Genomic DNA, 27,019 nt, shown 5'->3' on the forward strand with positions numbered 1-27,019 from the left:
TCTGTTTGGAATTTTATGCACATTTCGTTTTGCACAATTGAGTTTTGGGCATTTTCGTGGAGAAAGAAGTTGCGGCGAAAGAATTAGATGCCTTGAAGGATTGCTGGTGAAAGGAGAAACTAACCAAAGCTTCAGGTTTGGTCAGTGAACTGCTTGCAGGATGAATTCAGGCCTCAGGCTTAAGCGGGGCACTGCTTGAACCAAAGCCTCAGGTTTGGTCATTGAGCTGCTTGCAAGATACTTAGAAGGGAAAACAAGCCAAGTCTTCAGGCTTAAGCAGTGCACTGCTTGAATCCAAGCTTCAGGTTTGTTCGTTGAACTGCTTGCTGGATGATTTTAAGGGAAAGCAAGCCACGTCTTCAGGCTTAAGCGGGGAACTGCTTGAACCAAAGTCTCAAGTTTGGTCACTGAACTGCTTGCAGGATGATTTCAAGGGAAAACGAAGGGGCACTGCTTAATCTGTTGCTCGCGAAGCCAAACAAGAAACCAATTCTTCAGGTTTAAGCAGTCCCAGAACTGATTGCTGGATAATTTCCAGGGAAAAACTTTCTACCAACTAGTGGCCCACCCACCGATTAGCACCCACTACCAATTACCAGGTTCCATTCACTTTTTCCACACAGGAGCTGTGGGTGGACGGCAAAGGGCAAACAACAAAGCGACATCGCATTGACTGGGGCCATGCCTTGGCGGCACACGTCAGAAGTCTGACGCTTTGGCGAAAAACGTAATGATTAATGAGTGAATTATGCGCGAATAAACAGCCAAAGAGCCGGAATTGGAGTTGGTGCCGGAGCCGGGGTCGGGGCTGGAGCCGGAGCTGGAGCTGCAGGCGCCCCATCCCAATGGAGGCCCCAGTCAAAACTGAAACTTCTCTTTGTCTGGCTTGTTGTTGGTTTGTGTTGCAGATATGTACATATTTCGTATTTCGTATATTTTTTGAAGTATATGTACCTCTGTTACCCTCGAGAGCCACAAGGGGTATGATGATTTCAATGGAGTTCCTGGAACGAAGAGCTTTTGGAGCGGAGGGAGATCAGACAATGGATAAATTAATGGCACTTCGGTGATTAAAATTAAAATATTTAACTTGAAAATTGCTTTTTAAACTCAGTCTTAATAACCTGTCTGTGGTTTAAATCATTTCAAATGGTGTGTAATAATTATAATAATTATTTAAGCAATAGAAAAACTACCAAAAACTATGGAGACCCACTGCGAACGAAAAAAACTTTCAGCTTAGTGGTAAAAATTTTATCTCTGTAATATGTATATTGTATGTATATATTTTTTAAATTTTATTTCATATTTTTTCTATTCTTATTTTTTTTATATTAATCAAAAAGCGATTAAATTGTTCTAAGTATTTAATACATTTTTTAATTTACATATTTATTTGTAATTTTTTATTTTATTTTATACCAATTGTACCAGTTTTTTTTAAATATTTTTTTTTAAACCTTTTCTATCCATTTCAACATAAATTCCATAAGATCGGACATTAATTCCCTATTTTTGAGCAGGTCTAAAATTTCATCTCTGAAATATATAAATTTTTTTAATTTTATTTAAATATTTTTTGTCTATGGAGCATGTCTAAAGTAGTTCCAATGGGTAAAGGGTATAGGGTATATTTTGGACTATACGAAGCCTTCGTATTTATTTTGTTGCTGTTTTTATTGTAGGGTAACATGCCGGCAGCAAATTTGCTTCAGCAGACGGCGGCTGGCGCGTAGTTCAAATGATTATGCACAGAAATGTTTTCTACCAAACTTTGTGTTCTTTTTGTGCTCTGTTTTTGTTTTTTTATTTCTTATTTTTTTTTTTTGCCGAGTAGTACGTATACTTTTTGTGCTTTCTACCTTTTGACTTGCACAACGCGGCGTGTACGCAATAAATCTTGATCCCTCCGGGTGGGAGTTGGCGCTCTCAATATGCAAACAGCTGCTATTGCTCCGGCCCGGCCCTGGGTCCGTTCTGTGTCATTCGCCAAAGGCAAAAGACGAAAAAAAAAAAAAAAAAAAAAAACAAAAAGAAAAAAGCAGCTCTCATCTTTTATTTATTTTAGATTTTTAATAATCATCGTTTTTTCTGCATTTATTTTTGTTTCAACTGTTTTTTTGTGTTGCGCATTTTAATGAATTTGTTGTTAATGCGAGTGCGATGAGTACGAGTATGTGATGCAGATACACCCATAAATGTATCCATTCGCCATGCTACTCGCGGGTCTCTTTTGTTGCTGACATCTCTCACTCCCAGTCGTTGTCTCTCTGTCTGTCTCTGTCCGCGTGTCTGTTTCCGGTTGGTTTTTGGGTAAATTTGCGCTTGGCTGCTAATTAAAAATTGTGTCTATTTGCATATTTGTAGCTCAGCTTTGGTAACGCCCAGCGGCCGCTGGCCGACCCGGACACGGACACGGACACGGACCTGCATCTGAGTTCTCTGCCTGCTGCTGCCCTGCTGTCTGTTGCAAGCTACGCCAGGACATGCCTCCACCCAGAATTCGCTATGCTTGTCCTTTGCCCGTTTCGAGGGGGGGATACCCACGGCACCCATCTGTGAGTCCTTTGTTTATTTCGCGATCTTCCGAACTCTGATCGAAAATTAATTCTATTAAAAGTGAAATTAGCCTGAAACTACTGTTAGTTACTTAATTACCTTATAACCTTAATTAGACCATTGATAAAGTCAGCAGCATAAGGCACCTGCCCTGCCCTGCCCTGCCCTGCCCTGACCTCCCTCTCTAATGACCTTTTTGATTGGAGTGCGCCCCGGGGGAGCACTCCTGCGGCCGGGTAACAAATGTCAACGCCTCGGATAATAGTGCCGTTAGCTGCGCCTGTCAATAACGCCTAATGAAAACCACCTGCCAGCAGGACCCGCAACACCTGTGCGGCAGGAGAGGAAAGTCTGGCCGGGCCAGGGGGCAGGAGCCACTTTCACCCAACTGTCAACTGTTTAATTTACAGCTGCGGTCCGCTCTGCTTCGTCCGCAGTCAAGTGCCGGGGTCAGTTTTAGTTTTAGATTAGTTTTTTTTTTGTCAACTATTCTCAGTGCGGGTGTGTAATTAGCGTGTTTTATGAGTTGGCCAACTCTCCTTTGGGTCCAATTAGGGTCCGACAGTTGGAAAAGTTTTTCAATTGCTCTCTGGGCTGTCGTGTGTGCCACGGAAAGGTTAAACTACCGCAGAGCGACAGGGAGACCAGAGAGAGTCAACCAGATTTATCACGACATTTGTGGCACTCCAAGACACGTCGAAGCCCTAGAGACAGACCCTTAAAGATCGATTAACCAACCGGAAACCTGCCACTCAGTTGGTATACATATAAGCTATACAATAAATAGGGTCTGTAGGTCCCTAAACTCTTTATGGGTCTCGGAAAGGCTTCCTTCCAGCACAAAACTGATGTATCCCTAAAACTCTTCGAGTGCCGGGTATTTGATGGGTTAAACGATGCTGCCCAGACCAGACCAGACCAGACCACACCCCCAAATGTCGGGAGTCAAGAGACCTCTGCTCTGCTAATAAATTTATTAACATGTGCGGCTAAGCGGATTAAGACTCGCACCCGAAAATATCAACCAGAGGATATTTAAAAACTCCAAACATATTCAAATCCAACCAAGGCGGAGGGCGAGAGAGAGAGTCAAGTGCAGACGACGTGGGACGGGGCCGGGGGCGGGGGCGGGGTGGCACAATCGACAACACCCGGCTGCCTGCCTTCTGGGACCCATAATAATAATTAAGCCGATAACCACTCGCAGATTTTGCACTTGTTGGTTCTTTGGTTGGTTCTTTGGGCTCGGTGGGTTCGGTGGGTTCTCTGCGGTGTTAATGATAGTCCCGGGGTGCGGGAGCGGCTCATAAAAAATGTCTGGCAGAGAGGAAAATGTTTAATTGTTACACATATGCAAACAATAAGCAAGGCAACCCTCGAGACCCCAGACATCCCCCCCCCCCAGAGGGGAAGGGCAACCTAATGCGCTTAGTGCGGGGCACACAAATTGCACGTGCAGCAGGTCTCTGACTCGGCAGTTTTTTCTTCTTTTTTTTTTTAGTTAATTTTATCTAAAAATGTTTGTCTAGGGGGTAGTTTCTGTGTTTAACCCCTCCCCCCCCCCCCGTTGACTATTTTTTTTTGTGGGTTAATATTTATCAACGTGCCAACACGAAAAAAGGAAAAGGTATATTTAAATGTAACAGATGTTGCCATGAGGGATGCTAATCATCAATTTGGGTATTTGGGCATTTGGGCATTTGATGCTTCCTCGGTCTTCTTTCGAAGCGAGTGGAAAATAATGTTGTATCATGGCAATAAATAGTGCGATTATGAGGCAGGCCAGGGTGTGGCCAGGGCTGGAAGCGCTATGGGTACTCCTGGAGATGCCTTCAACAGGGTTAGTTCTGGCCATCCAGCTCCACTGATTGTTGGTATGTATATTCCACACTGAAAGAATAGATTATCAAGGAGGGTTCTCTAAACTTTTTTATTATAAAAACTAAGAGCAAGAGGCAGAAGATTTAATATTATAATTCTATATGTTGGTTGTTCTCTTTGCAGAATCTCTTCCAAGATACCAGTGCTCAAAGCCCAAAAAAATATCAAAATTTCAAGAACGATTTACGAAAAACTTAAGCTGATTTATCCATATCCATTTAAACCGCCAAAAGATCGTTTTGGACTACTCATTTCATCTGTGACTGGCGCTCCTTGGCCTGGACATCGGTCCCTGTCTGCCTTGCTGGCCCCTATCGGACCTCGTGGTGACACACCAAGTCAAGGACAAGCACAAGCTGGATACCTTTCCCGATTGTGATACAAAAAATCCAGCATATCAGGGACTGGGATAAGGCCATGGAGTGTCTCCTCCTTTAGGCTGATAAGACCACAGTAGTAATACATCCACAGAGGCCACACAACAGCTTTCTAAAATACACACCATTTGATTAACATTTTAGCAAAATTTTCCATAGACGAAAGAAGGGCTGGTAGCGCGGGACTCAGGGACTTTCACAGGTTTTTACCATAATTTGACTAGTTTTTTCATGGAATCAATCAAGTAGCTCTAATTCGGTTTTTTCGTTCTGGACGGTTCGGATGCCTAAGTTGGCTCTGTTTTTTTTATCGTTAAATATTTTTGTTTTCGTTTGTCACTTCTGTACTGTGCATTACATTGTTTTGTTAGCCAACAGAAAACTAGCAGGACTGGGAAAGACACTGAGACGCTGAGACTGAGACACTCTGACACAGCACTGCACTGCTCTCCCCCAACGAACCAGAAGAAGAACTGCGCTTGCCTGACCCTCCCCCCTCCTGGTGCGAAAAAGAGCGACGTCGAGCCTCCTTAAACACAGGCATCCCAGCATCCAACCGAGTGGACCGGACCGGACTTCGACGTGCATTTTCTTTGCAGCAAGCGCAGCAGTCGGAGCATCCCAGTACCAGGAATAAAGGAACACAAATCAAATCACCACCATGTCGGACGGCATAGAGGTTGAGCAGATCGTGAAGAGAAAGCCGAGAAGGATGGCACTGGCAACGTCGCTGGACAAGGACGTCATTCGCGAGGCCTACGAGGACGTACGCTCTGATTTCACAGACACCGAGTGGGCGGTCTTCAAATTCGATGGGCCACAGATCATTGTCCATGGACGGGGCCAATGTTTCGAGGAGTTTCGCCAACAGTTCGGCGACTCGGAGTGCGCCTTCGGGTACATACGCATACAGGTGGGCGATGAGATGTCCAAGCGCAAAAAGTTCATATTCCTCACGTGGATTGGCCGTGAGGTGGGCGTCATTCAGCGGGCCAAAATGTCCACGGGCAAGGCCATCATCAAGGATGTGCTCCATGTGAGTGTACTTTCCATGCTGAAATACGGGACCCAGAGATCCTAATCCGAATCCTAATTCTTTCTATGGCAGAACTTTGCTGTGGAACAGCAGGCGGACGAGGAGCCAGAGCTGGATATTGGCCTCTTTCGCGAGGCCCTGATCCGCGCCGGTGGTGCCAACTATGGAACGGGTATCCGGGACAATTAGGGTGCTCTCCCATACCAATACCCATACCCATGCCCATACCCATACCCATACCCATACCCATGCCCATGCCCACGCGACGATCTTCATTTAACGTCTATTATTTTTTTTTTTTGCTTACCATATTACAAACTCTGCTCCCCTCTTTCTACTTAATTATTATGAATTAATTGTATGCAATTTTTAATTTATGTAATATGTAAAGACATTATTAAAGAAACAATTAATAATTTTCTTACATATTTTCCTGATTTAATTAGGGCACTCCGAGGGATTTTATAGCGGGTTTTTAGCCAATAGAAACTGATTTTCCTTGTGAGTGTCGCACCTTTGAAGAGCGGAAATTTGAGCGTTTTTTTGCCTTAATCACCTTTAAAGAATATTCCTATTAAAAAATTAAAATTCCTTAGAGTGTGAAAATAATATTAGGGCCGTCGCGTCGTAGATTTCTGTGCCTGTCCCTAAGCCTGGGCTCTTCACTTGTATTTATTCAATGGTTGAAATCATTTTCTCCAAAAAATCGAAGTTTTTGTAACAAAATATAGGGTGTAAGAGCCGCAGGAAATGCCCATCAAGCTATCAGTTGGCAGCCGATCAAAAGTTAGGCGCCATTAACACATCCTTTTAGCCAGAGGAAAAAACAAAAAAAACAAAACAAGGCCCAACAATAGGCGCTAATGTGGAGCAATTAATAATGGAAAACAGAAAATACAGAGCTGAACTTTTGCTATATTTCCTGCTAATATTTCCCGACCAAACCCGAAGATAAAGATCGGTTGGGAAAGCAAGGATTGCCCGGAAGGGCGGAAGTGTGCATTAGGCTGGGGCTCTCGGACAAATACATCACAACGTGACACAAATGAATCCTTTTCTTTTTTTGTGTTTTTTTGTTGGACACACACATGGGGGCGAGGGCAGAGCCATAATTCACTTTTTTCGGACATTTACGCCTGGCTGCACCTGACGCCGACGCCCAAGCCGACGCCCACGCCAATTTGCGGCTTTGTTATCGAATGTTACAGGTTCCATCACTGGCTGTGGGCATTCTCCTCGGCTGAAAGTCGGCCAAAACAAACGCTGACATGACATTCCATTAGCACACAATTTATCAAGAGAGGGAACCAACCACAGAGGCCGCACCGCACTTGTTACCTGGTCTGTCCTGGCCTGTCTCTCGGATCTTATCGGGAAAGGCCCGAGCGCGCTTCCTTTCCAGCCCCGAAGTGCAGGGGGAAGTGCAGCGCCCTGAGTCGGGCAATTAGTCAAAGTTCCTGACATTAATGTCTCCGTTTTGTGTGGGCATTTTTGTTGTTGTTTTTTTTTTTGGTCCCGAATAGTTTTGCAGCTCAACGCCTTCCAAAAAGGGGGAAATTTATTCCGCCGATCTTTGATAACGAAAATTTTATGTTTTTTAATTTCCTTCGCGCCCTCCTCTGCCCGCGTCTTGGCCGTGGCCAGTTAGTATGCTAATTTCCCGGGCCTCTTAACGCCTAAGTAACGTTTTATGGCCAGTCAGGTGTCAGAGGCAGCGAGCCGGTTGCTTTTCCCATCCCATAATTAAGTGTTTAGGCACCCAAATAGGCGTAAAACTTTCAACTCAATTTGCATTTTTCACATTTCAATTTCCACTTCGAGGGGGAAGTTCATTAGGGTTCCACCGACAAAAAAAAAAAAATGTGTTTGTCAGTTGTAAAAATGTAAAATGTTTACGGCTATTTAATAGTTGGTTCCTCGGTGCGATTTTTACGATTTATAGACCGCTGCGGAGCCTGGACGGGTGCAAGTGCAAGGTGCTTCAAGCTGTTCCTTTAATTAGCCGATTTAAAAGCCATAAGTCGCTCGGACCAGCTCGGAACCCACTATAAAGCACCTCTTTTTTATGTGTTTTAATTTTGAAACGAAACAAATTTTTTGTTATTTAATTACTCGAAAATTTGGTTGTAAAAATTTATTTTACGATCGGAAGCAGTTTGTAAGGACTTCGTTTTATAATCACCTGCAGTTTTTTCTGCTTTTTTCGGAAGAACTTTCCCAAGAAAATGTGTATCCAATGTGGGTTTTTTTGGACTAAAATGCCTGAAAGTCGAGGAGGGGAGGTAAAGAGGAAAGTTTTCATTTACATTTTAAAATTAATAATATATTCGAACTTCATTTATTTCATATTTGTAGGTTTATATTATATTTATTGCCTACAAATTAAATATTTTTATTTATTTTATATATAAAAGAAAATCAAAATTTATTTTATATTTAAATGAAATATTGGCAGTTTCATATTAAATATATATTTCCTAAAAATTTAATATATTTATTAATTTTGAATTAAAAAACATTCAAAATTTATTTAGTACTCAAATTAAATATTTGTACGTATATTAAATATATATTTGCTAAAAGTTTTGAATATTTTGTTATTTAAAAAAAATGTTTAATAATTTTTAATACAGATATTTAATATTTAAATAAAATATATGTATGTTCATAATAAATATATGCGTCCTTCGAATTAAAATTTCTGTTCATTTTAAATTACAAAAAAATCAAAATTAATTTCATATTCTAATTAAATATTTGTAGGTTCATATTAAATATACTATATTTGCCACAAATTTTATATTTTTATTTATTTTTAAGTGTTTTATATTCAGATAAAATACGGACCATATTTAAAACTATTTTTATTAAATTTTCGATTCAAATTTTATAGAAATTTAAATTTGTTTTCAACCTGGGAGAGTTTCTTGTTCAGTTTTTTCTGATATTACAAACCTTTACCCAAGTCTCTCCTCAAACTGAATGAAAAAAATCTGCCGGAAACTGGTGAAATCTTTCACAGTCAGTAATCGTGAATTTTCCCATACTTTTGCAGCGTTTCTCCGACCATTGCTAATGCCGTTTCCAGCTCTGAATGACAACAAATAAGTCTACTTCAAAATGATTAAATGACAAACATCAAATAAACGGCAATAACAGTTTTTCTCCCCTCTCCCAGCCCAGCCCGCCCAGACAGCGCTCTCGGCCACCCTCTTCTAATTGAGTGGACCCACCCGATAGGCCGAGAAACAATATGAGTATAATTATTAATTGCGAATAATTTTTCTTAAGACTCATTAAGTGCGACCGCGTCCAGCCGACGCGACGCCTTCGAGGACCGCAGGACCACAGGACCATCCACCAACCGCCTCCACTTTTGTTGTTTTGTCGCCAAAAATGACAAAAGAATTGACAGAACATAAATTAGAAAGTAGCCCTCTGCAAAAGAGGAAGGGGAGTGGGTGTGTGTGGGTGTACACCCCCCATGATCCTGTGTTTGGGTGAAAGTGGTCCACAGTGGCTGCTGGCAGGCGGTCGGGCGGTCGGGCGGGCTGGCTTAAACGTGTTAAGCCAGCGGAAGTGACATTTCTCTTCTCTTCTCTCCGTGCATCTCTCTTTCTCCATCTCGAGTGGCCGGCCACGGGTCACGTGTCCTCGCGTTTGTCGGCATGTCTTCCGATTTGTTGTTGTCACTGCTGGAGGAGTGTTCGGGATTTGTTGATCTATTGTTCCCAAAAAATCCTCGCTGTGTGTTGAGGTGTGTATGAAAAGAAGAGGCGTGGTAACTGATTAGGTTTAGGGCAGGGTTCGAAGAAGAAAGAATTGAATGAAAATTACGGCGAAACACAAAAGTAAATGAGTCCCTGGATGGTCGGGATATATTCAGATGTTATTCTTTGGAGGTTTAGTACTTGGGTAAATAGAAGAAACATTACGTTCAACATCTTCTAGATTTTTAGATTCTAAAATTTAAAAAAAGGATACCCAAAATCGAGGCACAGACCACAGAAATACAAGTAAAATAAATCAAATGAGAACAGAACAAAACCCAACCGCACAATCGATATAAAGGGGGATACAATAAGCAATTTTGCCACAAAGTCCCAGATTCCATAATACACGAATACCCTTTATGGATGGTCGATTATTGCAATATCTTGAGCTGCCATCGTTTGCTGAAGTCCTGCACCGTGTGGGTGCTGCATTATAATCATCTTATATGCTGAGCTTCGATAATGGTTTCCCTCCAATTAGACGCCCCATCAGAAGCAATCGATTGTTTCGGCCCACAGCCAGGGATTGCGACAATGTTGACCCTACGCCTAAGTGACGCCATCGTGGGGCACACATACGAGAGTAGCCCCCACACTCCCGGCGGTCCTGCCAGTGCACGACGCGTGATAATGTTAAATCAACATTATTTAGGCAGCCATGCATGCGTAATGCGTCTCGAAATTGCACCCTGAGAAGGCAGGAGAGTGGAGTGGAGGTCCCCCGCCCTCCCACTTTTGGGCAAAAGACAATTTCGCAGTCAACGCTCTCCGAAGGTTTGCATTCGAAATTAAACGAGGCCCATCCCCAGGACGTGTGATAAAAGTTTAGCACCTAGGAAACAAGTAAGCCCCAAACCAAACAGAAGGCCAGAGATGGGGACCCGGGTGGGGGGGGGGGGACAGGACAAACATTGTCTCTGGTTTTATGCATTTTCCATAACGACATTCTGGCTAGCCACACACAATACACAACACACAACACACAGGCCACAGGCAAGAACAATGCCGAACAACACTTGACTTGGGCTGTCATTCAAAGTGACAGGCAGTATGCCTGCCCCTGCCCCTGCCCCCCTGCCCCTTGCCCCCTGCCACAGACCACCTCATGCGGCCACAAAATGTGCAACGGGGAAAGTCCTGGGCCACACACTCTCGAGTCTATTTTCCACAAATTTCCATGTTTATTTAGCCACGCACGAAGTTGCATTCCGCACCCCATCCCTCGCCGCCTCGCTCCCTCGCACCGAACACCGGACAGGTCCTGTTCCCGGCCATGTATCTTATAGTTTGCTTTGGCATCAAGTGCAAGGTAAATACGAGATATTTTACGCAAATTTATCAAGTGTTTGCCCACAGAATACTGAGGGTTAAATGCGCCGGCTGCAGGGTGGGAGGGAGCGTGCGGAGGGGGTGGGGTTGTCTTGAGCAAATGCCATTTATTTTGATTTGCATTTTAACGCTCAAATGCGTTTTTTGTTGCGATTGCATTTCGTATTGTATTTGGTCATTGACTTTGGCCAATTTCAATGCTGGATAATTTCCTATAGACTTTGAAGAGATCATCCTAGGGGCTGGGAGTAACCAATGAAGCGGTGCAACGTCTTGGCTTACAGGGAGGCCTATAGATAGATTCGGCTCTGTGTACACTCGGAGAAAAGAGGCCGGAGAATCAAACTGTTATTTATTTATTTACTTGCATCGAGAGTGAAAATTGCATAAAGAAAAGTCTTTTCACTTACATTTTCACATAAAAATAAAATTTGTTGATTTAAATATAATATATATATTTTAAATTAATATTTTTGTATATTTATATGAATATTATTTTAAATATATTTCCTGCCAATTTAATGTTGTATATTTATTTTAAGGTGGTTTTATATTTAATTCAAATATAAGTCGTATTATTGCTATGCAATTTTTATATTTATATAAAATATATTTCCTGCCAATTTAATGGCTTATATTTATTTTAAGGTGTTTTTAAATTTAATTTAAATATGTGTATTTTTTTAAAGTTTATTTAACATTTTTTTTTTTAGTTTTTTTTATTGTTATCTAATTTTATATATTTATATAAAATATATTTCCTGCCAATTTAATGGCTTATATTTATTTTAAGGTGTTTTTAAACTTACTTTAAATATGTGTCGTATTAAAAACTGGGTTTCAAGTATTTTTTTTTTTTATTTTTTTTTATTGTTATTTTATTTTTATATTTATATTAAATTTAATGCATTATATTTATTTTAAGGTGGTATTATATTTAATTTAAATATTTGTCGTATTAAAAACTTGTTTTTTCAAGTATTTTTTTTACGATTTTTTTAGATTCTTTTTTTAATTTTTTTTTATTTTTTTTTATTGTTATGTAATTTTCTATTGTATTTCTATTTTTTATTTGAATATAAAATACTTTTATATTTGTAAAGTTTTTTTTTTAAATATGATTATATTAATTCTACAGTGAATTCCATTCAATTTTCCTACAGATTATTTCCATTTCCTATGCCATTTTCCTCGGAGTGTAGGCTTCTAGGGGAGTCGAAGATTCTACAGGATTCTTTGGAGACTTCTCTCATTTTCCAACCACTTGCCCAGGCTGTCCTCCAGTTTTATCAGCTTTGCGGGCTTAAAGCCACTTCCATAGAGCTCGTATCTTTTTTTGCGGAATTTACCCGATTACGAGGATGTATCTCGACTTTACAGAGTACTTAAAGCGCTCGTCGGTCTCGATGGACTGCCAAGCCATGTTAATTAAATTCATTGACTGTTCCGAGGGCCTTTGTCTCAATTTGTACGCAAATTAACCAAAGTATTTTTATAAAAAAAAAGAAAAAAATAAAAAAAAAACACTGACAGGGAAAAGCGGGAAACAAAAACAAGGAGAGCAAATTAATATATCAATATACAAAAGTGTATTGAGTGCAATTTCAATCAAATTGAAAAGAGATCTCCCGCTGTGAGGGCTGCCAGACGCAAACCGACACGAATGCCAGCCCAAATTGACATGTTTGCGGGCGAGGGCCAGGGGGAGGGCGAGGGCGAATTTATATTGTATTTCATATGGAATTTTCCCACCCGTCACCTGCCGACACCCGCCACCCACCACCCATTACTTGTCCTGCAACCAAAAAATGCAAAAAGAAAATCCTCAAACGAAAATCAGTTAAAAAGCAGGAAAATCTGCTTGGAGTTGGCTGTTTCTGTTGCTGCTTGTCGCATGCAACAAATTGTTTCAATTAACTAAATTAAATTTACACTCCTGCAGCTTCCATGTCGAGACCCAGAGCCACATCCAGCGACAGCGACAGCAACAATGGCTCTGGGCCTGGGCCTGGGCCTGGGCCTGGGCCCGGGCCCGGACATATTGAATGCATTTGGCTCGTACGTGACATGACACTGACAGATAGAAAACGAGCAGCAAGAACTCGACTCAGCAGCAGCAGCAGCAGCCCCCAAAAATTGAGTCTCAGATATCCGATATAGTACATATGTGTGTGTGTGTGTGTGTGTGTGTGTATAGCGGGTTGGGAGGGGGAGGGTGGCGGTGCAAATGGAAATGGAAATGGCAAACATGTTGCATGCCACATCGAACACTGGGGGCCTGACATGGAAATTTATAAAAATTAACTGCCCCAAGTAGGCACAGCACACGGGCAGGCGGGGGGCAGGGGGAGGCGGGGGCGGAGACGTTTTTCCAAGCGCACAAAGTAATCGACACTGAGAGAAATAGCGGCTAAGAGAATAAATAATAATAATAAATAAATAAAATCTAAAATCAGACAAAACAAAATCCCGAGAGACCGTTAGAGCAGAAACGGCAGAATTAGTAGAATAAAAACCTTGCGAAAAGGAGTTCTAGGCCCACGTAGCGCTTCCAGTCCCACAGGAAGAGAGCACTGCTAAGCCACACTGAAAGAGAGATGCACAAAAAGAGTGGGTAGGTGTGGAATGGGGATAAACTTGTTTGGAATAAGAGATGCTTGGAAGAATATGCATAGAAAAGAGCCAGAAATCGAAGGAGAGTCTCTGATAGAGAATGATAGTGACAGGAAGTAAAAAAGGATTAAAGTGAAGGACATTTAGCAACAAAAACACAACTCAATGAAGCCTCATACATAAACATTTGACCTCAAAGGACCAAAACAAAATATATACAAACAATAGCCAGACCCGAACTGAATTTCTGGCAGTGCATTTGGGAGCGTCGACTCACCATCAACATTGTTGTAGTGGCAACATTGTTCGTCAATATCAATTATGCGTTCAAATGAATATTGAAGTGCATCAGCCGCATGCCAGGTCCACTCCTGCCTCCCACACACACACACAACAACACCACAAAAGCCACTTCCATACACACACAGACAGAGAGAGAGATCCAGAGACTGTCACAGAGGGAGAGGGGGGCGGCTCATCAAGGATTGCTGGCGAAAAATTGGCAATTGTACAAAAGTGTTAACACGGTGCCGCATCCTGAACAGACTCTGACCGCAGAACACACAGAAGCAGGCACAGGGACAGGCACAGGCACAGGCACAGACCGGACCGGACCAGGCCTCGGCTACGTACGCCTTGGACACATCCATCAATGCCAGCAGATTTAATCGCCATTTAAATTGGGATTGGGGGGGGGGGGGGGGGGATGGCACACAGACACACTCTTTAGAGCAAGGGGGTGGCAGGGACAGCATTTACTTAAGCGTGTTATCAGCGTAAAATAAATCTCCATGGAATGGTCAAGGCAGTAGAGGCCCAGGGGCCATCATCCGCTCTGTCTATAAAGATACATTTATACACTAGAAAAAAAATTAATTTCCCCAAAAACCAAGGCAATCCCAAGAGCCTTCTCCACAAAATGTTTAGTAATTTTCCTGATTTTATTTTCCCTTTTGCCTTTGCCTTTGCCTAATTTCTGTCAGTGCATATCTGTTTTAGTGTTTTCCAATCAGAGAAAACCCAAAAGGGTCCTCCAGTGGCACATTGGTCACGTGTCGGCCGATGGTCAGTTCTGTCCGCTGGTCAGTTGAGTGTGACGTGCGTCACATAATTGCAATAAATTAGAAATTGTCAGGCAGTTGAAACAATGTATGGCTCATCGCACCCCCCTTGGCCACACCGCCCTCCGTTCCCAGTCCTGAATGGACGTTGAATGGAGTTAAGTCTTTGCATTGGCCAAACAATTTGCGCTCTACAAATTTGCCTTAACGCACCGCCAGCCCGGGCTTTGGTTGCATTTACCTCGGCAAACAAATATCCCGAGCGGAGAAGGGGGGCGGGCGGCTACCAGACCACCAAAATATTTGTATTGTACATTGTACCCCCCTCGCCGGCCACGGACAAGCGCTCAACACTAAAAATTAATGCAGCATGGTGGGGCAGGAGGAGGCGAAGGAGTCGTGGCACCAGGAAACGCACATAATTAAGATCCACTGAGTGGCCGAGGATGAAAAAAAGGACGAAAAGAGGAGAGCGACTGGTCTGGCCAGACACCCTGCAGGAAAAGGACCTCTAAATAAAACCTAGATAAAACTAAAACAAAAAAGTTGAACAAAATATTCAATAAATAAATTCCATAATTAAATATATTCAAAAAATAAATTATAATATTGTAATTATTGACTTAAAAATAAGCATTACCTGTTGCGCTTAAAAATAATCCAAATAAATACGATATTTATTATTTGGTGACCCCGACGCCACACAAACCAGAGATCAAATGGTTAGAAACGAACGGCTACTTGTCACCAACAACCACAGAGTCCCAGCATACCCCAGAGAACCCCCACGGTTCACGTGGATTGCGAAAAAAACAAAAAAAAAATTCGAAATACAAAAGGAAGCGAATCCGAGGAAGTTGTACAAATAAAATTTTATGATTTTCCTGCAAGTGCACGGCACTGGAAGGAAATTAATCCCAAAGACAATGGGGAGGCAGCAACAAACTCAACATCGGCTTAACATATTTCACATTGAGGGAGTGGATGTGGGGACTGGGGGCTGGGACACGCCCATCGGCGTCTAACCAGAGCGGAAGTGCCAAGCAAATAATAGTAAAAACCAATTGCCAATCGTTAGTTTTTATAAGACATTTTCCTACTTCTTCAGCGGCCTGTTTCTTCTTTTGCGTTGTTGGAAAATTCATTTTCACTTGTCCAAGGGCTGACATCCAACCCCCAATGGAAAATCAAAGTCAATCACCGCACACAGATTTTGGTCAGAACGGAAATGTGTCCGAATTGATTGGTGGGAGGGTCCAAAGTGGGGTTCCGTCCACAAATTAGGAATCGCCAAGTTATGTATTGTCCTAGGAGAGGACTGTGCGACTGGACTCCAGGTCTATTGCGACGTCAGCAGGCTTTAAGATGGTCTAAAAGCTAGAGAATGAAGGAAATATTCTGCTCTAACAGCTCTTCCATTGGTGGTACTGAAATCAATTAACAATTAATTTGATGATTACAAAATCACCAAACAGCAGACGAGGAAATCAGGCAAACATAATGGAAAGCCAATTGAAAAGCAAGCATGAAAAATGGGAAAACAAAACTGAAACCGTATCGAAATCGGATTGGGAGATGATGCTTCATTAACATAAAACCACAGGGGCAGGGGCAAAGGCAGGGGCAGGGGCACAGCCAGGGAGCACGAGATCAATTAAAGGCCTCACAGCTTACCGCGAGTTGTTGCCGATAACTAATGGATCACAGTGGCCCGACAGTTATCAGAAATGTTAATGATTTCCAATCACAATCCCAATCCCAATCCCTATCCCAATCACAACCGCAACGATCCGATCCGATTGTTATTTTTCGTCATGCCGCACACACAGAGAGAGAGAGAGAGAGAGATGGCAACCCTTTGACAGGGGTCTGGTCTCGCCCGGTGTCACATGTCAATTTGTGGAAAAGAACAGCTCCTCAGGGGTAGAGAGTAGACAGCTTTCTTGACAGACAGCACCCCAAAGACGACGAAGTGCAACGCCCAGTGCGTTAGACCCGACCCCGACTCCGACCCGAACCATTAATATTAATAGTCCGCCCCAGAACGGAGTGCGTGCTGTACGTGACTTTTTCCCCGGGTGCCCTGCCCCGTTCTTCCGAGGCGAATCTTTGGCAAAACTCCGTTTTCTTATCGTTTTGATTTGTAGACATTTTATTGCTTTATTGATGCGTTCTTATCAAAAGCGCAGCGTTTCGTTTGATGGATTGTTTTCAACTCTTTTGAGGCCTCTACCTTGGGCTCTCCCCTGGGCATAAATCGTCAGCATTTTTATGCTGGTAGGTAAAACCTTCATCCCCCATCCTCCATCCACCATCCACCATCCTCCATCTCCATCATCTTTGGATCGGCTCGCACGCAATTTAACTTGGGAAACTTTTTCTTTTGTCAAATTTACAAATATTTTTCGGTTTGATTGGCACTTACCACCGTCTGAGAACCGACACACAAAGAGCACACAAAACGCAGTGTTTTGTTGTGGGAAAATGAGGCGGGCTCTGTTTAGGGAGTTTGTTTACCGCACAAGAAAATTCGAAGCGGCTACAAATATTCGAGGATCAAATATTAGGGTCCGTGAAAGGAGCTTCAAAAACAGAGAGATGCCGATTTTCCTATTTTGACTTGGTGACCCCGACCTCACAAAACCTATGTACGCTAATTGAGGTCAATGGAGTAAGTTCTGAAACATTAATTCGTTCTAGATTTTTTTTAGAACATATTATTTATTTAAAAAAAAATTTATTAAAAAAAAAATATATTATTAAAAAATAATCCCGAAAATATTCATATTAAAATTTAGAAGAAATATAATGCATCACGTTAATTCTAATTAAATTTTTGGAACTAAAACATAGATAAAAAGTGAATAAATAAAGTTATTAAGAAAAATTAGTTTAATTAAACTTTAAATTAAAAATAAAAGGCCTTCCACACACGCACCAATTTCTGTTGCGCTCTTTTGCGATGCCCCAAAAGGAAATTGCTGAAAGGAAATAATATATTAATCTATTTTGTGTTTTGTATTTAATATTGGAATAATTATTGCTATTGAATTAAAAGTAATTTAAGCTATTCAACTGTCTATATTTTCTTGAATAGTTCTTGCTTTATAAAATATATACTTTAAGCGGTGGCAGATGCTATTTTACCTCACTCCTCTGAGGCCCGAGCCTTGGAATAAAACCTTCTCTAAAATCCCATCATAATTTGTGATTACAAAAGCCCAACGACAAAAGCAAGTTCCACTCAACTGTTGTAAAATTTTATGATTTCTTTACAAGGATTTATATATATTTACAAATTATGCAGGAGCCTAAGCCTGCAGTAATAAATTACTAATGCTTTCACCTAACAAAAAACAACAAAAAAAAAACACCCGAAACTTTCGGCGAGAAATATTAAATTTTACGAGCTTAAATTTGTGTACGTGTTTTGGCTCAGAAGACGGAGAGACAAGCTCGCCCCCATTGGCAATTATGCCGATTGAAAAGTGGCCAAAAACTTGAGTAAACCGATTTTATTGATGGCTCGTCCCGAGCCCCAGAGAGGCTGGAACTAATCTCCTTAACAAGACGGGTATTAGGGAGTGCTGTCTATTGGTCTATTCATATTTCAAAAGGCAACAACTTTGCGCGACTGGCGCAAAGCCCCCCCCTCAGAAGGGCGTCATTAAAGTTTACGATCTTTTTGTGCGGGTGCCGGGTGCCCGGCCGTAAAGTACGAGTATGCAAAGCTATGCCCAGGCTATTTTGTAATAAAGGGTATTCCCGTAGACATTCCGGGCCAAATGCCCGCCACTTGTTTTGGGTGTTTGCCGTTTCGGGGATGGTCCATTGTTTCGCCAAGTGCCAAAAATGCAACAGCAGCAGCTCCTCCTTCTGCTACACATGTTTCTGCTCCTGATTCCTGCAGAGAGATCCATCCGAGTGTCGTGTGTCTTACCGCAAAATGTGTTGGCATAAAATCAACAAAAGTCATCAAAAGATATGCACGAGGAGAGGCGCCTCCAGCTCCAACTTTAGCTCCAGTTTCAGTTGAAAACTTTGCATATTAAATGTCATTCGGTAAAGTGGAATTAAGGAAGCGCAGCCAGCGCCCAGGAAACGCTGAAGCCTGTCACAGCAAATTATGCTGAAGTGCGTCTGTCAGGGTCCTGAAGAGGATGCATCGTCTGGCCCGCTCCGGCAAAGATTTCTTGGTTTCGGGTTGGGTTCGGTTTGGGGCATTGAGCCATAAATGAAAACTAAACAAGATTTCGGGCGCAGAGAACTTGCTGCAAATTTTATGAGCTAATTTTAATGAAGTTGCTAGCAAGCAAAAAAGTTGATGAATGTCGACACGAGATGCAGACAGGTTTATAAATTATGCCCAACTTAAGATAAGCGCCCGAGGAGCACTGCGTACCCTAAATAATTCAATGTGTGTGTTTCGTGGATAATGAGATTTCATTCCGAAGCTCTAATCGATTGTATTTTATCCATGGCAACCTTTTGGAGACCCACTGTTCAAAGGTTATTTGTTGAGGCTCAAAAGAAACGCACTCTGCCGATCTAATGACCTTTGTCACGGCTATTAGGATACCATTTGACCCCCAGTGCACACAGGACTCCCTTCATTAGGCGGCCACTTTGCAACGCTGTGAAATCGTAACAAAAAATTGAAAAAAAAACGAGGCCAAAGGCAGGCATTTCATGCTCCATTAAATTATCATACAATACTCATTGGAGGAGTACTATGTGGCGATCATCTCTGGTTCTGGAAATCTAATTAAATTAAAATCCAACTGCTGATCCCTGAATGATCTCCTCCGAAGAAGCCGCGGAACCAGCGCGACTCCAGCCCCTGTGGCCACTGGCCCTCTACTCGAAGCGTGACGATTTCGATTCAAGTGTCAAATCAACATCATTATTCATTATCAAATATATTTCTTTTCTTTCGATTTGGATTTGGATTTTCGGTTTTGCGGTTAACACAATCACAGCTGGAATCATCATTATGCGAGGAGGAGGGGGAGAGAATACTTTAATTGAACTTTCCATAGGCGGTGGAAATCAGACCCCGTCCCAGTCCCATCGAGGGGGGGTTTAATATGTTCTAACAAAGCAATCAATATCAAAGGCATAATTAAATAAAACTAATGATGCCACTGACAGACAGTGCTGCCAAGGGGGCTAATGATTCCACAGAGAGAGAGAGAGAGCACATAAATCTCTTCGGTGTTTCGATGGTACTTAGGCTTAGGCCACTCCAGAGGAGTGAGGGCCATTCCATCACTATATTTCCTTGAAGGCAAACCGATCAGAAGCAGAATAATAGTCTATAGTTCTATAGGATATTATTGATTTATTTGAATGATATTCTGATCTCTACCTCTCTCAATTCCATAACGAAAGTATGGGCTTGCCTTTTACCTTCTTCAAAAGTAACAATCCAGCCCCCATTGACATTGACGCCACTTCAGACTTGGGGCTGCTTGTTTCAGACAGATTTTTATGTACCGTAACTAAACGTTAATTTATGAGTGGAGCAGACAGAGAGGAAGACTTTCACTGGCCCGAGAGCAGAGCAGAGCAGAGCAGGAATTAAAAAGAAATTAACACGCTTCCAAAAATGTGTGTGCTAGCGGAATGGATTGGGGGTCGGTGGGTGGATCGGATCGGATCTCCTCCTCCTCCTCCTCAGAGATGCCGCAGCGAGTGTGTGTGAAGCCAAGTGAATTTTACAGCGCGCAAAAGGAGACCTTCCCTCCCCACCATCTCGTTATCTAATTGAGTTTGTTCCTGTTCTGTCTGTCTGGCCTTAATTTTAATGCGCTCGTAAAACAAGCGCAAAAATTGAGAGCCATAAAAGAGGTCCGACGAAACATTGAAAATTAAAATAAACACATAAAGTGGAACGCCGACACGGGTTCTGTTCCTGTCCCTGGGTCCTGGGTCCTGGGTCCTGGGTCCTGGGTGTGGGATGTGATGTGATACGCCCGATAACAAGTGTAAGACACATATGCATAAGCCCCCCACCAGCCCCTGTCCCGCTCTGATCCGATCTGCTCTGCTCTGCTCTGGCCATTCTTTCCTTTATTCAGGCCACGTTAACCCTGCGCCTAGCCTATAAATCAAACGAAGCGTAAAGCGCGCTTTATCCTTCCGGCATGGTAACGGTGCTACGAGATCTATGTCCTGGAAGCGTTGTTTTAAAATGGATTTTAATGGCCTCCGCGTCGCCTCACATTTTCTATGCTTGTAAAACTTTTATGAGTTATGCGCACATATCCATAATTTACTTATTATTTATTCGACTGTGTGTGTCTGGTATTTTGGTATTAAATTAATGTTTCATTATAGGAATTTTTTTTTTTATTTGCAAATTCCCAGGTCGCTCATTTATTTGGATTTACTTGTAGTATATGTCGAAAATCAATTAAGGAAGCTCTTTGCGTAGGAAAACTCCCAGACAACGGTATCAGGATTTACATATTCAAATACTTTTACTTCAAAAAATTATTTAGTTTTAGTGCGTCTATTCTAGTGACCAAGAAAAAAGTAACTTATTTAACACAGCTTTAAGAAACTGTTTAAAAAACATTATTTTGCTAAATTTCTGTACTTTTTCGAATAATTAAATAGGCAAGGTTTTTGCATATCAACTTTTTTGAATTCTTTAAAAATAAAAAGTTATTATTCCAATTTTAATGCAAGAATGGGTGCGTCTAACCTATTGACGAATCAGTTGGAATCTAACTAAATTCCATATTTCGGAGCTTAGGTAATCAGTCGCCTGCAATAGAAAGTGTTGACTGTTATCTCTCATGTCTCTTGTCTCATCTCTCTTCCACACACTCACCAATTTCTGCATCTGTTCTTGGGCAATCGACGAGCCGGTAGTCACTAAAAAACGACGGTGTTCATTGAAACCATTCGCTATTAAAATGTTCATGAAGGCTTCTAGATGTCGGTTGAACACATCCGTTATGACATTAATGGTGTCCATGGTAAAGGCCTGCAAGTTTTTGCATTCTCCAAGAACTTCCAAAAAAACCTCTGCAGTAAATCCGTTGGGTTGCTTCTCCTCTAACTGTATTTTCAGACGTTCCAATGTGAGTGCATATTTTGCGATGATTTGTCCAATGCTAACGTTACGATATTTGTTGCAAGACAGGGTCAACGAGCGGAGCTTCGGACATGATGGCAAGACTGAACATAATGGGCAGAACATAAATGTAAGGCTTTCCAGTTGAGGATACACAAAATCATGATAAGGATGCCCTGAACATGTCGTGTTGTCCTCAGCTGTTATTACACATAAAGTTTTAAGTTTCTTCAGATGAACGCATACTTCAAGAATATGGTTTACGCTTGCCCTACGGTTCGAATAAATCGTCAAATATTCCAGGTGTTCCAGTCTCTGTAAATGGCTGACTATAACATAGTCATCGAGTGCACATGTAAACGAAATAATTGTCGGATAATTCGATATTAAATAACGTGGATAGGACAATCTTACCCTCAGAATTCGAAGTATAGCATATTTCCAATTTTTTGCAGCCTGTATTAGTGTGAAGAAGAATATCCGATTCCACATAATCCATACTCCAAATCAGAATGAATTCGAGGTCTTTCATGCTTAAAATGGATTTGATCGCGTTGATATTCCCAGTTGTTACACACAATTGAGCGCATGCCAATTTAGGGCAATACTTTGGCACAAGATCTATAACTGACTTCCCGACAATGAGATCAATGTTAATATTGACTACAGAGGATCCACACGTTGCCAGAATAACTTTCAGATCGTCGTCTATGTATTTGGAACAGTCAAGTTGTGCGTATCGTCCGCCAGCATGGTAGAAAAAAGCGCTTCCAAGTATTTGGTGTGCGTCGGCCAGATTCAGTTGGTCCGTCTCGTCCAGGTAACCGAAAAATTTGTCAACGATCTCCAGGGGTAAGTTTAGTAGCATTTTGAAGCAAAAATGAACAAAAAACTAAAGTCACAAAAAAAACACGTCTTTGCAATGACACAGCACACAGAAAAAGTATGTATGTACATAGAAATCAAAGATGGGAGTCCCTAAAGCTCGGCGATATATTGTGTATCGATATTCAACCAGGGCTGCATTTGAGTGTGAATCTGTTTCAAGCTGCGGTCGATTCGCGTTCTCTCTTTCGATTCACATTTCTCGCCATTCTCTTTCTGTCCTTCGTTTTCTTTTGCTTTCTCAGCAACAATGCTGAGGCGACTCTCTCTCTCTCTCTCTCTCTCGCTCTCTGCGGAAAGAGCACATGTTCATGTGTGTGTGTGATAGAAAGAGATAGAGATAGAAACATCTTAAATGTATAGCCTTTTCACACTGCCGCGCGTTTCTTAGGCGTCTTGAGAACAGCTGATTTGTGTGTTTTATGCCGAGGAAAGCTGAAATTCTTGGAAATCAAGCATATTATGTTAAACGGCGACCAAAGGCCACCCCTGCCTTCGATTAGGACAGCCTGGAGCCTGGAGCTCAACAAACTGCTTGAATGCGCCTTGGCCTACCACGTTGGAGGAAAATATGCATAGAAAATAGTTTGTTTTTTGTGTCAACTAGCTGTACAAATTGTCTGTGAATATGCTGAATTGTTCCGTTCGTATCGTCAACCTGGTGCTGCAGTTCCTCACGGCGGTAACGTACACAGCTCCGATGGGCACTCGATGCGGCTTACCACAGAGCCCCTCCCCTCTTCCCAGGTGTCGGAGGTGCTGGCCTTGGTCTACCTGGTGATGCTGCTGTACACGCACTGTGTGCTGGCCGGCGAGTTCCGCAGCTCCGTGCTGATGTACGTCTACTTTCTGCCGGGCATCACCGCGGAGAGCGTGATCTTCGTGCTGTGTCGTGTGTGTTGCTTCAGCGTTGGACTCGATCCAATTGTGCGTATACACTGGCCACCGACTGAATGGTGTGGTGTACATGTGTGTGCCTGCTTTACAGGCGATCGTCTTCAATCTGGCCAGCGGCGTCCTGTGCACTTTCACCAGCCTAATCATGCTCCTGTCCATGCTCGATCACTGTGGCAACGAGTACCAGTACAAGTTCTTTATAGCCGGTGGATTCGGCCTTCTGGCCGGAATTCTTCACTTGCTGAATGGCGTCATCTGCAACATCTACCTGCCCGCCGAGGAATGGTACGTGTATTTATTTGCGAGATGTCTAATACACTCTTGATTCCATCGATTTGCCCCCAGGATCTACGCGAAACCCTCGAAACGAGTCCGAAAAAGGCTTCATGCAGCCTGGTTGCGGGAAAAAAGTCCTTAAATGCAGCTTGAAATTTGTGTAGAAATTAATTTGGGATTTAAAAGGTAGAGAAAGTGGTTTTCCTGCAAAGACTTGGAATAAGTTGGCATGAGATGGAGGTACAGTCATCGTAAAAGGTGCAATATCTCTTCATTAGGGAGATCAAAATACCAATAATAATTCCATTTAAGTATTATCCGAGTCTCTGCGTTCCTTATTAGAGGAGGAGACACTTTCTAATGCATTTCAGTGGACTATATTGGTATTGGAAATTGGTAAGAGTCATCCCATATTCCTGTGCCACTTAGTCAATGGTCAATGGCTGTCCTGGGAAACGGATTCGAACTCTCTCTGGCAGTCGGATAGAGATGTACAATTGGAGAGACCAAAAAAGCCAAGGATTGCTTCCCTCCTAGAACCTATAAAACCTCTATAATTGTCATAGAAAAATATTTAAAATAAATGCCTTTCTTTCAAATAAAAATAAATAAAATGTGTGTGCGTGTGTGTGTGTATTTCTACCGATTCCCAGAAACACACAAATCCAATATTTACAGCGAATCAAGATGAATCAATTACCATGCCTTTCTCATTTAAATTATAACACTTTCCCATGAAATTCCTGACCAACGTTCGCCATCAAGTAAACAATTTTTCGACATTTTAAACTTGCCGCAACTGCAGCAGAGATTTTTACCCAACACACACTTTTTTTCCAGAGATTGATGACGACGTTCCCATTCCCATTCCCATTGCGGGTGCTGGCCGATGCTGATTGAGCCTGGAGGGGGGGGGGTTGGAGTTTCTGTCAGGCATGGCCAAAGCCAAAGCCAGGGAGAGACGAGACCCATTGAGTAATACGTCACTTGAGTTGTCAAAAGAGCGACGCCCGACGAGTAGGAAAACGTGTGTACGTACCCCCCCACCCCCCACCGCCCCACACAACACGCATCCCGTCCGTGGCCGTGTCCCTGTTCCCGGGATTTCCGCACAAGTTGCTGTCGATCAGACCCACGTCGACGGCGGCGGGTAGCAAGTTGTTACATTTCAACATGTTTCGTCACGCCTTGAAATCATTTTGATACATGTATTTTGATCTCTTTTCTGGATTTCTCCTCTCTATTCTTTTTTGTTGTTGTGCCATCAAACAGTTTTTAAGTAGCGTCTTAGTTGAAGTGCAGGGCGGTGGGCGGTGGGCTGTTTCTTTTAATAAACAATTTTCCATGGCTGTCAAAAATTGTTTTTGCCAAAAAATTTTTTAAATAATTTTTGATAACGGAAATGTGGATTTCTATGGGGTACATATTTTTTTTTCTTTTTCTACCATTAACAATGATAAATAAGAGCAATATTTTGATATAAAAGAATATCAGGCAAGTAACTTGTCAAATTGATTTAAAAATTCATAAATCAACTGAAAACTTTCCCCTGCGTTTCGTCGAAGGGAAATTCAATTAGAGGCAAGGAGAAGGTCGCTCCGACCGGAACCACAGAAACCGAAAAACCGAAAAACCGAAAAATGTACAAAATGTTAAGCATAGCATAAAATTGTATCGGACAGTTGCCACACCGATACGACGGCACGACGACGAGGGGAGTCTGTCCAAATATAGAAAAAAAAATACCCATGTTTAGCTTCATAATAATTCCGAGTCGAAGTCATCTCCTCCTCCGTGGTGGTGGCGGTGGTGGTGGTGCCTGTCTGCTGTCTGTTGATGCAATTATAAATTGTTGGATAACAAATTACATGCCTGCGTTTGGAATCGGTATCGGGATCGCACGACAAGTTTAACGCCCTCACGCACATATGTTCTTCGGTTGATCCTAAGGGGCGGGGGGCGGGGGGCGTGGGGGGGGTATCTGGCTAGGACATTGATACAGGTATTGGTGGTGGGACTGTACCTTTTTCCTTTTGGGTGGATTATTGTCCTATTCCTGATCATGTGTGCTTGTCCCGGGTTTATTGAACTCCCACCTTAACCAGCCATCCTCCTTTCATTACGCAAATGTTTCACCGTGTCGGGGGTCCTTTCTTTGTTGTGTTGCCCAAATGCGAAAAGGGTTCATAACCGCACTTAGCCTCATTGGCTCTTTCGGTTGTTTCGGCACCACTTCAAATTCAATTCAATTCTCGCCCACAACCTGCAGGTCTCTCTTTTGGCCAACATTAAAATTAATGAATAACAATAAAACCAGCAGCCCCCGAGCACCCTCCCCCCCCGTAGTCTGAAGTGACTTTTGACGTGTCCTGTCCATAGAGATGAGCGTAAGGGGCGGAGGTCTAGAGATTTAAAGACTGCAGCTAGAGCCATCATAATTTAAAGATGGAAATGGAAACGGAAACGGAGAACACAGCCATTAAAATGCCGATGCAAAAGTTTTAATGATCTCCTCTCTCTCTCCCTCTCTCTCGTATAATCTCTTTGTGTGCGATGTCTCATTAGTTTTTGGGGGGGCCCTATACAAATGTAATTCCCCATTAAAATTGAGCCATGATGCCAATTTCAAATGATTAAATATCCCCTCCCCCACCTCCAGCACCCCCCTTTCCCCTGGGCTCCATATATGCAAATTAATTACGAAATTTATGATTTCATTTTGGCAAAAGCTTCATAAAATTCGGCCTGTCAAATGCAATCGCTATAGAGAGAGAGTCTAGTGGGGGGGGGAGGGGGGATAGCACATGTGTAAGGCCGTAAAATGCCTTTGGTAGAGTCGTCAAAACAATTGGAAATTGAAGTCAACATTTATGGCTCTATCCATATCGCGAGGTGGCCGAGAGAGAGAGAGAGAGAGAGAGAGTGTCTCCGGTGTCTCCGTCTTGTCTGGCTGCAACGACGACAGTCACGCACATTAATTGCGCAGAGACAGCGGGTGAGCGGGTGAGCGGGGGATTCCATTCGGAACTTTTTAGTATCCCAACAAATGACGTACGATTTGTTCTGCACGAATAAGTCAAATTATTTGTAGACAGCGCACTTTGTTTTATGGCCTGACAACAAGCCACCTCATCGGCACTCCTCCCCCTCCCTTAACTAGTTTCGTTTCTAGTTTCTTGCTCTACAGCTGACGCATCCGCACATCCCCCTGCACGTTTTTTACCCAAACCCACTGCCGATGCTCGGGC

General features: G+C 42.4%; 3 protein-coding genes across 4 annotated transcripts; 2 read left to right on the forward strand and 1 right to left on the reverse strand.

The window, feature by feature from the left end:
- Window positions 1–5,109: 5,109 nt before the first annotated feature.
- On the forward strand, window positions 5,110–6,237 carry LOC108165542 (coactosin-like protein). Its single transcript, XM_017301615.2, has 2 exons — window positions 5,110–5,853; window positions 5,926–6,237. The coding sequence occupies exons 1-2, from the start codon at window positions 5,479–5,481 to the stop codon at window positions 6,040–6,042; spliced, it is 492 nt and encodes a 163-aa protein (XP_017157104.1). The 5' UTR covers window positions 5,110–5,478; the 3' UTR covers window positions 6,043–6,237.
- A 14,691-nt stretch (window positions 6,238–20,928) lies between these two features.
- Window positions 20,929–22,666, reverse strand: LOC108153645. Its single transcript, XM_017283749.2, has 3 exons — window positions 22,128–22,666; window positions 21,468–22,042; window positions 20,929–21,401 (listed from the first exon to the last, which is right to left on the reverse strand). Exons 1-3 carry the CDS (start codon window positions 22,579–22,581, stop codon window positions 21,339–21,341), a joined length of 1,092 nt encoding a protein of 363 aa, XP_017139238.1. The 5' UTR covers window positions 22,582–22,666; the 3' UTR covers window positions 20,929–21,338.
- Window positions 22,667–23,058: 392 nt separating this feature from the next.
- LOC108150780 lies at window positions 23,059–24,266 on the forward strand. Of its 2 annotated transcripts, XM_017279079.2 has the most exons (4): window positions 23,064–23,280; window positions 23,346–23,525; window positions 23,587–23,780; window positions 23,841–24,264. In XM_017279079.2, the coding sequence occupies exons 1-4, from the start codon at window positions 23,227–23,229 to the stop codon at window positions 23,911–23,913; spliced, it is 501 nt and encodes a 166-aa protein (XP_017134568.1). In that variant the 5' UTR covers window positions 23,064–23,226; the 3' UTR covers window positions 23,914–24,264. The 2 variants fall into 2 exon arrangements, with proteins under 2 accessions (XP_017134566.1, XP_017134568.1); XM_017279077.2 differs by having other exon boundaries at window positions 23,059–23,280; window positions 23,346–23,780; window positions 23,841–24,266.
- The last annotated feature ends 2,753 nt before the right edge of the window (window positions 24,267–27,019 follow it).

This window comes from Drosophila miranda, chromosome XR (assembly GCF_003369915.1).
Source record: "Drosophila miranda strain MSH22 chromosome XR, D.miranda_PacBio2.1, whole genome shotgun sequence".
NCBI lineage: Eukaryota > Metazoa > Arthropoda > Insecta > Diptera > Drosophilidae > Drosophila > Drosophila miranda.